The sequence below is a fragment of the Mesoplodon mirus genome (genome assembly GCF_964341445.2).
Source record: "Mesoplodon mirus genome assembly, chromosome: 7".
Taxonomy (NCBI): Eukaryota; Metazoa; Chordata; class Mammalia; order Artiodactyla; family Ziphiidae; genus Mesoplodon; species Mesoplodon mirus.
The window spans coordinates 56,257,912-56,268,882 of NC_138983.1; the positions used below are offsets into that span (position 1 = coordinate 56,257,912).

General features: G+C 53.4%; 1 protein-coding gene across 1 annotated transcript in view; it reads left to right on the forward strand.

Annotated features, from left to right (window-relative positions):
• C2CD3 (C2 domain containing 3 centriole elongation regulator) overlaps window positions 1–3,904 on the forward strand; it is a 128,065-nt gene extending 124,161 nt beyond the window's left edge. The window contains exon 33 of the mRNA XM_082626709.1: window positions 1,309–3,904. Coding sequence (XP_082482835.1) covers window positions 1,309–1,449 — 141 coding nt within the window. The 3' untranslated portion in view covers window positions 1,450–3,904. The remainder of the gene's footprint in view (window positions 1–1,308) is intronic.
• The last annotated feature ends 7,067 nt before the right edge of the window (window positions 3,905–10,971 follow it).

Sequence of the window (10,971 nt, forward strand, 5' to 3'; positions counted from 1 at the left end):
TCCAGCCCCTAGTTCCGCTTTGCTCTTGGTTCTCCAGCAAAGAGAACCTGCCTGTGGGCTGTCAGTGCTGAGAGCTTGTCAGGTTGTGTGCACTCCCTTGGCATTTAGAATTCCAGATTGGCAGGGACCCTCAAGGTTGCCTGACTTCCATTCCCCCTATCACTTCCTGGCTGCTATTCTAATTCTTTGAATAGCTCTCTCTGTCTCCGCAGCTTAACTCTGAGCTATGGAGATCGAGAACTGTTCATCTCTATCTCCCTCTCACAGTAGGCAGTAAGAAGGTTAAAGAAGTAAAGGAAAGAAGGAATTACTGAATATTACTGATCCCACAAGCAAATCTACTCCCACAAGCAATGGGCCTCAGTTTCCCATTAGCAGAATTACTAAGGGGCAAGGAAGTAGTCTTAATCTCTGGGGTCTCCACCAAGCTGATTCTTGGGGCCTAGGGAGTGGTGCGTGTGCTTTCAGTATTTGGGGACAGGCTGCACGCTGCGGAGTCAGCCAAGCTTGCCTGTCGGGGGAACTCCCATGTCCTTTCAGCACTACCTCTTCCTCTGCCAGGCCTCCACCTCTTCCCTGGGGCCTTGCTGTCAGCCATCTGCCTGGGGTGGCTTTCCTGTATCCTTTGAGCTCCTTCGGGGCAGGAACCTGGCACAGAGTAAGCACAGAAACAAGCAAACAAAAGGGTTGGAGGAGCAAATGGGTGAGTCATAGAGGAGTCCAGAGGACCACAATGTCATAACCCAAATGCATGCACCTTAAAGGGGAAATTCGTGATACCCAGTCAGCCCAAGACAGGGAGATGTTTGGTAGCAGAGCTGTGGGTGTGTGCTTCATGTCACCTGGAAGCTCCAGGAACTCCCCAGGGCCATACGGAGAGCGCGTATTTTTCACCAGCATCTTCTCCCTGTCAGGGTCACACACAGGACAGTCACACTCCGAGGACAAATGACTTGTCTAGACACATGCAGCAAGAGAAGGGATGTCCTGGAGGAGACTGCCCCTCCTTCTCCAGAGGCACAGAAGGAATCTGAACAGGGGTTTACATCTTAGGTCTGCTACTCCGAGCTGTGGGACCTTGAGGTTATTTCACCTGAACTTTAGTTGCCTCATCCATGACATGGGAACCAGGTACCAACCTGTGGGGTCGAGGTGAGGGTTAAACACACTCACGTATGTAAAGTGCTTTGTAAATCAGTCAGCTCTATACCAGTATCAGCCAAAGGACCAAAAGACAAGAAGAGTCAAAGTCATCTTTAGGCAGTGCCATGTGCGCAGTGCTAACCTAGCTGACCTCCTCCTCTCCAGGGCAAGAGCGAGACCACCAGGGGAGCCCTGTCCCAAAGGCCTTGTCGTCCCAGACCTAACTCGCTGCCTCCCAGCCTGTCTGAGGAAGAAACTCGCAGGATTGCACGGATATTTTCTTCCCGATACTCCCAGAAAGACTAATGCAGCCCAAGAGACTGAGGGAAGGACCACCTACCCACTCACCCTCAGCTTTGTCTGGCTTCCCTCAGGGCTGTGAAAGCCCTGAAACCACCACCAGCCTTGTCCCTGGACACCAGTCAGCCCAGACTAGAGGAGCGTCACAGACCAGCCCAGTGTCCACCTGCCAGGACTTCAGCTTCCTCCTCTGATGGTGAGGCAAAGGCTAGAAATGGTGGATTCCAGTGCCCAAGTGGCCCACCCGTCTTTTGACCAAGGGACCCAAGCGGGCATCTTTCGGCTGGGAAACTCCTCCCAATGTCCTTGACCAGAGCCTCCTGCTGACATGAGCCTACCCTCTGCCTGAATATGATAGGCCCTTTTGCCTTAAGAGGGTTGGGGAGGGTGGGTGGAGATTTTGTGCATCTGCATAGCCAGGGAAATCATAGGGCCGACCTCCAGTTCATTTGCTTGGGGACAAGGGTATTTTATAGATAAAATTATTTTTATGCTGTGTTGAAATAATCACTAGGAGAGGAGGGGGAAATTACCTCCTTCAAACTTTTTATCTGATTGTCTGAAACTCTAACCATGCTTTTAACTTATTGTTTTTACCCAGCTCTGAAGGTCATTGTTCCTGCCTGTGTTTGAATAAAATCATATTGGTATTTGTATTCTGTGCACAACTGTTTCCTGAGTTGGCCACTGGACTGCAGTGTCAGAAATTTGCCTGTGCTCTGACAGCCAGAGAGAAAGCTTTGCGACCATACAATCCCTTGGAGAAGCTCATCTGGAACGGGGGGTCCAGGGTCACCATGAGACTTCTGACTCCTCCAAAGATTAGGTTGATCCAGATCAGGGTGACACCTAGTATTTCCTTTGCTGGTACCTCAGATCTGTCAGCACAGTAATGGGGCTCACGGCACAGGCCCGCTCAGAAGGCCCCATCTCTCTGGGAGGAGTACACAGCTCTGGCTTAGACTGTCAGACTCCAAACATTCGAGCAGCTACCATAGAAAGGGCCTGTGGGGAGCATGAGAAGGGGGCAGAAATGTGCAGAGTGGCTGGGAGGGAACTACATGGAGGGCCCTGCTTTCCACCCCCAAGCATAGGTCATCTCAGTCCTCAGAACAACTCTATAACCCACATCTTATGATTCCCATCTTATAGTTAAACTGAAGCTCAACGAAGTTAAGTGACTTGCCTCTGTTCACATACTTAGGAAGCAGATCACACAAGACACCTCCAGACATGGCACAAGGCTTCTGTGCCCAGGATACAGCCAGTTAAGTGCTTTGAATTCCGGGAGTTCATGGAGGAAACCACGTGGGCTGGAGCAGTCAGAGAAGGCTTCCTTGAAGAGCTAAGTCTGGGGGTGAGACCAGGGAGGAACCAGCAGGGCATGCGGGCCACGCCTCCGGCTTGACTGCAAGAGCCTCTATCTGAGCCTCTGTTGCCTCATCTGTAAAGCAAGATAACAAGCCCAGCTTCACTGGGTTGTTGAGAAGATTAAATGAGATGACGTTTGTGAAAGTGCTTTGCCAGCAATTGGCACTTAATGGAAGCGTAGGAAATGTCTGCCCCACCCACCCCTCCCCCACTGACCCAGAGCAAGTCAGTAGATAGGCAGGCTCACCACTAACTGTGAGGCAGGACATGCCCCAGAGGGTACAGGGTGATGCAGGGTGCCCTCCTCATCGGTCAAGTGCACTCAGACCAGCATGTCCCCCTTCATCTGTTTGTCTCGGCCCCCTAACCTTCGGCCTGCCAGCTCACCTCCTCCCCAGTGTCTCCTTCTCAGCTCACCAGCCGCCTGTCTGCCAGGAGCTTTCAAGGCACAGGTCTCCGCCTCCCTTGAGGCCACAGAGAAGCTAAGGGCCCAGGCCTGAAGGGTTAAGCCTCAGGTGAAGAATATCCCTTCCCAATCCTGCTCCAGCTCCTGTAAATAACTTGATGGGGTCGAGTTAGGATAAGGACATGCATGACTCCTAACCAGGCTGAGGGCAGCCTCTGATAACACAGAGGCACCCTGAGGGTTTGAAAACCTCCCCCTACACTTACAGAGTGTGTTATTTACCAGTGTCTTCTCCCCAGAAGTTGGATCTATTTTGCAGTAACAGCTCAGACGAGAAACGTCCTGCCAAGCATGCAGCACCGGGTAAGGGCATGAGGTACATGTTTGTTCCACCACCACCAACAGAACTAGCCAGCGTCTCCCTACTTCCCTTTCAGCACTCCCTCCACAGAGCCCTGAAAATGGGTGCTTCTGATCACCCAGAGGTTGGCTGATCTCAGCCCATGGCAGCCAGCTTTGGAACTTCTAGCACAGACTGGATTCTGGGGACACGGAGCCAAAGCAGACAGACCTGGCCCTGCCCTCGAAGAGCTCCCAGGCCCACATGAGCTAAGCTGCCCTCCCTCTGGGTCTCTCCAGGGCCCACTGCCCCCTTGTTTGGGTTCCGACTATTTACCCCTCCCCACCTCCCGGCTGCAATTCACCCACCACCTCCAGACTGCCATTTTCAGCTGGAGCCAAGAACCTACTTCCAGAACGCTCCCCACCTCAGCAGCCCTAGCAGCCCCTTCCCTTCGTAGGACTAACCCAACTGCCTGTTCTGCTGACATTGGCACAGGGACTGCTCCAAAGAGGAGGACCTTTGCACTTGAGTGTCTGGACTTGTGACCGTGGCCGTGGCTCTGTGCCCAGGTCTAGAAGTGGCCTCTGCCTGCCCCTCTGCCCCACCCAGTCACCTCCCTTCCCTTCCCACCTCTCTTCTTCTCTCCTCCCCTGCCCCCTGCCCCTCCCTCCTCTTTCCTCAGTCACCTGGATCCCAGGTTCAGATTCGCCCACCCCTTACCCTCCGTGTCTACCAACAGGGCCTCAGCGGCTGCTGTGAGGGACCCTTCCCGCCCCACCCCTCACACCCTCCCCAGAGCCCTTTGGCTTCAGGGGTGTCCATGCTGAAGCCCCCAAGTGTCATATCATAAAGAACAGTGGTCAACAGCAGATGGCCAACGTACATTACAGTTTGCAGCCTGGAAGTCAGGCCCTGCCACGTACTGCGACCTGGGTGAGTCACTGTCCCTCCCTAAGACTCTGTTTTCCCCTCTGTAACCTAAGCATTAAAATGCATGGATCCTCAGCCATAGAAAGGAATGAAGTGCTGACACATGCTCCAACATGGATGAACTCGGAAAACATTGTGCTAAGTCAAAGAGGCCAGTCACAAAAGGTCACATATTGTGTGGTTCTATTTATACAAAATGTTCAGAATCAGCAAATCTATAGAGACAAAGTAGATTAGTGATTGCCTGGGGTTGTGGGGAGGGGAGAAAGGAAGTGACACTGTTGATGTGTTCGGGAATATTGGGGAGGGTAATGAAAGTTCTAAAACTGATGGTTGCATAACTGTGAACACACTAAAAACCGTTGAATTGTACCAGTTATATAGGTAAATTGTATGGTATGGGAATTATATCTCAATAAAGCTTTTAAAAAAAAAACTTAGACTCCTAATTGTACCTACCTCATGGTGTTGTGAAGAGATAGAAATAATGTATGTAAAGTTTCTAGCACGTGGTAGGCACCAAGAAGTGAGTTATCATCACTGTTACTATTAAGAGGAGGCCCAGGAGAGCCCTGCCCAGCCTATCGTGGAAGCCTTGACCTTTGGACTCTCAAAAGTGACAAGTCCAAACCCCCCACCCCGTATATAACCTCATCACCCGAGGGAGCTCTTCTTTCATCAGCTGGAAAGGGCTAGTTTAAAGAACTCCAAGTCAAGGGAGCTGAAGCAGATCTGGAACTCCGACCTTCCCCCTCACCTCCCTGCCCCTCACCAGCCGCCTCTGGTCAAGTGACCAGGCTGTCAACTAGCTTCTCCAGGATAAGGTTTCAGGTCAGCCAGAGTGTATAAAGACAGGTGCCGAGCCAGAGGCTGCAGGGACGACAGCAAATGACAGGGGTGATCAGGTCCCTGCTGCCACCTCCTGGGATGGAGCCCTGAGGAGCCTTAAAGAGACCCTATGCTTCCCCCACTTCGGCCGGACTCACAGGTAAGACCCCACTCTCCACCCCACCTTCCTCCTCCAAGTTCTCCCCTCGCAGCAGCCTACGGATAGCAGCCAGGAGCTGTCAGGGGTCGCTAACCATAGCAGGACAGAGCCGGTAGAGGTTGAGTCAAGATGAGGGAACTGCAGCCCTGATGAGGGCACTATGGCGGGGCTGGGACTCCACCCCAGCTCCTGTGTCACTCACCCAGGACTCACTTCCCCCTTGCCCTGCTGGCTGCCTCTGCTGTGATTTTGCAAATCCCCATAGATAAAGAGGTGGCTTTCTCCTTAGTCTGACCCAGAGTCCCCAGGATTCCCCCAGAGCATAAAGCCCTTTCCCCATGAGGCCCCCCTCTCCTGAGTAGGGGGGCCACCCCAGCTCTGCTCAGACAGCTTCCTCAGCAGGGATGCAGTAGAGGCTTTGCCAGGAGGGTGGAGTCAGGCAGTGTATCTCAGAAAAGGGGCTTCTGATCCCTGCTTCAGAGCCACCACAGAGAACTTGTTTCTAATGCAGATTCCCAGGCCCCAGCTCAGACCTGAATCTCCGGGGCAGAGGGCCAAGAATCCACTCTGTAAACAAGCAGCTCAGGGATCCTGAGCTCTCCCTGAAGTCTAAGACTCTGTGTGGTGGAACAGGAACAGGTACTAGACAGACCTGGGCTCTAATCCCAGCTCCATCCCATTAGCCTTACAATTAGCTGAAGCCCCCAAAGCCCCAGGGCCCTTGTTTATGAGGACAAATCATAGCAACTACCTTGTATGCCTTATAAAGGGGGTGAATTAGTCAATGCCTGTAAAGCCCTCAGCACGGTGCCTGGTGCAGGAAGCACTCAGCCGATGTTAATGGGGCACCACGACTCTGGGCGTGCAGGCTGAAATGCCCCATCCCTCACGTGCCCCAGCAGAGCACAGGAAGGAGGGTCTGCTCTGCGCTTCACCTCTGCCAGTGGGAAAGCTCTGCTGGCTGCTAGGGCTCCCTGGGTACCAATTCAGGAGGCTGGAGTAAAGGGGGAAGGAGGTTAAGGAGCACAGGCCTCAGGGCCCCTGCCTGTGCCCACCACTGTGGCCTCCCCCCTGCCCTGCCCCCACCTGACCAGTGAAAGTCTAGAGCCCTCCCCACCTGAGTCCACGCCCCCCATCCACTCCACCCTCCCGTGGGGGGCTAAGGACAGCCTCTGGAATGGGCTCCAGCTTCACCCTTGGCCGCTGCTCTTGACCAAGTTCAGGCTCCAACACCTCTTGCTACACCATCCCTTCAACCTCACTTGTCTCTGAGCCTCCAGCCATCCTTGACACCTGCGCCAGCCTGATCCAAACACAGGTCTGATGGTGTCATTTCTCAACTTGAAAACACCAACCAGTCCCCACTCTCACTAGATTAAGTACAGCTGTGGCATTTGAGGCCCTCCACCAAAGAACACTGTAGGCATCTCAGATCTTGTTGCCCATTTCCCCACCTCAGCAAGTGGGGTCCCTTGGTCAACTGGTCCTCCCTGGACCCCTCTGGCCCTGGGCCGTCCCTGTACCAGGCTGCACAGAGAACCAAGATAAGTAGCCCCAGTCCCTGCTTTGGGACGCCCCCATCTAGGCAGGAAACCATTGCAATTAATGAGTTAATTCTAGGGACTTCTCTGGCGGTCCGGTGGTTAACACTCCACGCTTCCACTGCAGGCGGCACAGGTTTGATCCCTGGTTGAGCAACTAAGATCCCGCATGCCGTGCAGCATGGCCAAAACAAACAAACAAAAAAAAAAACCCAGAGCTAATTCTAAAGAAGGTGTGGGACAGAGGCAGTTGAGGACAAAGGAGGTTCAGAAGGGAAGCCGTGCCTGATGGTTCAGCCCCTCTGGCCAGAGGACACAGGCTCCCCCTGGGAGACAGACCCAGCCTATGAGGCAAAGCCCACCAAGTGCTCCCTGCAGGGCCTGGCCCATCGCAAACACTCCACGCCAGGGGCCAATGGCAGGGAATGCACTGAGTCACACAGCCCTGGGGGGGATCCCACCTCTGCTCCTCAGTTCCTAACTCTGAAAGTGGAATTAAAATACCTAACTTGCAGGATTCTTCTATTAGAGCCTGGGTGGCCACCAAGGTTTTGAAAAAGGGACACTTGTACAACCAGCAAGAGACACTAGAGAACACACCTCCCAAGGGCCTCCCCGCCCTGAGAGTCGGGCCCTCACATTCCTGAAGCCGAGGTTCCCAGCAGCACAGCTCCTGCCAGAGGAGGGGAAAGGCCAGGGCTTGAGGGAAGAGAGGCTGACAGGATGCAGGCACTGGCAGCTGTTCCCACACACAACCAGGCACTTTGATCCCAACCCCAGACAGAGGAGCCAGAGCCTCCCTGCCGAGGACTGAGCCTGCCTGGCAGCTGCTGGGCTTCTGCAGGGCGAAGGGGAAGGAGGACAGTGTCCCCCCCGCACGCCTGCAGTGCTGTCCTCTCAGCCAGGCTCAGCTCCACGCCAGCCTCCCAAGGGGCCAGATCCTCCTTGGACCGTCTCAGGGAGGCAACACAGAAAGGCAGGCAGACAGGCTGTGGGAGGAGCACTGCAGAGGGAGCCTGAGGCCTGACTGTGTGCCGTGCGCTGGTCTCAGCCTCTCTGGGCACATTTTCTTCCACTGCCAAACTGGACACCAATGCCCACCCACCCAGCCCTCCTCGCCAAGCTCTTGTTCTATGTGCTTAGCACTTAATTCCCTAGAGAGGGGTTTTGCATGTAATTTAAAGGGCTTTGAATGCCCTCAACAAAAAAGCAAGATGGTGGATCTCCACACTACCACGTCCACTGGGGCCCCTGAGTGGAATGAACGGTGAAGGGGGCCTTATTGCCTCCACAAGAACCTGGTTGGAGTTCTGTGAATTTGAGGAAGTCTCTTTCCATCTTAAAGCCTCTCTTTTCTCACCTGTAAAATGGATTTAAATGCTGTCCTGCCCTCTTTCCAGGGCTGTTTCAAGCCTAGTAGAGCAGAGTGAACCAGGCTCTGACACTGGTGGCTGGTAACACTGAGCAAGCCGACATCTCTGAGCCTCCATTTGCTCATCCAAACGCAGGGAGAGGAAGGGGGAGCCTACCTCTCAGGAAAGTTGCGAGAATTCAGTGAGATTGTGTGTAAAGCTCCACTGCAAGAGCCTCACACCCCATAGCCATTCCCTCCTCCTACCCTAAGCGGTGCCCTGGACTCTCGCACGAGCGCACGCCCTTCCCTGCACCTGGAACCCCCCTCCCACTTCTCCAGCTGCTGAAATTCTGCCCACCTTTCAAGGCCCTCCTCCCACCCCCCACCATGAAACTGTCCTAATTCTACCTCACAAACAAGAGAGAGGGTTTCTCCCTCCTTTGGGTCCCTTCTTGATGGTTCCTTCCTTCCAACATTGATCCAGCCCATCTTGCACTGCAGTTACGTGTGGGTGTGTCTAATGCCCCCAGAAGACTCCTTGAGAGTTCCCCACGGGCAAGTCACACAGACTGTTTTTACTCATCTCCAGATTTCCTGGAGCGCCAAGCACAGAACTTAGCATGAGCTGGGTCTTAAGGAGGTTCATAGGCCACGACAAGGACTTTGGGCTTTGTTCTGAATAACTAGGCGGGGCGGGGGCGGTTGGAGAGCTTTAAAACAGGGGAGTGACATGATCTGAATTATGCTTGAACACTAGGTGAGGTCCCCATCCAGAAAATCTCCTCCTGCATTTGCTGTCCAGGCCTAACATTCCAGAATCGGTGCACAATTCCCTTTATGACTCAGTAACCGTCAAAATGCATACAATCCTTATATGTAAGCTATATCTCAATTTTAAAAGTTTTAAAAATAAAAGTAAAATGTTAAGTGCAACTTCATGCTGGGAGAGATCAAAATAAAAGCACCCCCTTCCCCGGGGCAGGATTCAAAAGCCATCCCTCCACACTATGACCCAGGCTTCCAGACTGGGATCCAGTGGCTGGTGAGCTCCCATCTCAACCCATCCTCCATCTCACCTCCTTCATTCCCTTTGGATAATTCTACACCTATCTGTGTTTCTGAATGTAAGCTCCTTGGGGGCAAGGGCCAAACATGATTCATTCCATATCTTTCCTCCCCTAGTACCTGCCACAGTGGTCAAGAAATAGCTGATCATTAAGATAGTCACTTACACCTTAGCATGAATTAGAAACATCAGCTCCTTAAGAACAGACTTTTCTAGGGAAAGGTAACAGCAAGCATTAGAGTCCAGGGAGCCATGTGAGTTGAAGAGACAGGACAGGGAGAACCAGAGTTGTAGACCACAGTCCTGAAAGAAGCCTCAAGTGGTCACCCCTATCTTTTGGAATCCATTTCACCACTGGTGAATAGGTAATATATCATTCCCATTTACCCAACAGAGGTTAAATAATGTATCTAATGTCCCTCACCCATTAGTAAGCCATGAAGACAGGGCAGGAACTCAGGTTTCCTCACCACAGGACCAGAGTTTTTCTATTACCATAGACAAGGGGGCACACAGTCTGCCCACTTAACAGCTAACTCTGTGGGACTGGCCCTGGCTCCAGGGGTGACAATGCTGAAGGGTCCAGGATCCCAGCACACTGCGGGGCACCGAGTGTGTGAGTTGGGGTGCCCATGGGTATGAACTGCTAAGAGATGGCATCAGCACCAAAGGCCTGTGCCAGCTTCCCAAGGTAACCAAGGCTAAACCAGGACCCTCATGTACACATGCCCGTGGTCCACCAGCAGTAAGATGGGTGCAGGCACAAGTGTACCCCTGGGGGCAGGGAGGGGGCACAGTCCCCCTCAGAGCCCTGGGGAGGCCGAGCAGCAGAGGGGCCCAGAGTCAGTCACTGCCCCCCCTACCCCGTCCCTCCACAGCAGACCACCAGCCCGGGAGTCCTACAGTGTTGGGAGGAAACATCTCTAGTCACAGGCTAAATGTCTTTGGTGACAGAGAAGCAATCACAGGCTGAGAAGGACTGTGTTTGTTTTAAGTAAAGAAGAGTACATTCAGGCAGGCTTGGAGGAAACAACAACTACAACCCCTCATCCAAGATGGCTAGCAGTCTAACTGAGCCATGAGGCACATTTATTTTGTTGATTTGGGATGGCAGGGCCTAAAGCGCTGAGACTTGGCAGACTCTCTCTCCATACACCTCAGGAAGCAGCCTGAGGCTGGGGAAGGAGAACGGGGTTGGGGGGTTGCCTGTCCCTGCCTGAGCCTTTATACAGTGAAGACCCACCTCCAACCGGGAGGGGAGAGGGGGCAGGGTGAGGATGGCAAGACATAAGGGAGGAAAGTGACCTGTTCGTATAAGTCAAATCCACACAGCTAAGCACAGCCATGCACAGGCTTTTCCCTTATAAACACCCTCCTGACTCTGAGGGGGGGCTGGGGATTGGCCCAGAGGGCATGGGTTCTATCCCCTCCTCTGGCCTGTCTCCTGCAGCCTCCTCCATGCACTGAAGCCCAGGGCTGTGCAGCAGCCTCTCTCCTTGGACCTCCGCTGGGCCCGGGAGGGACCGGGC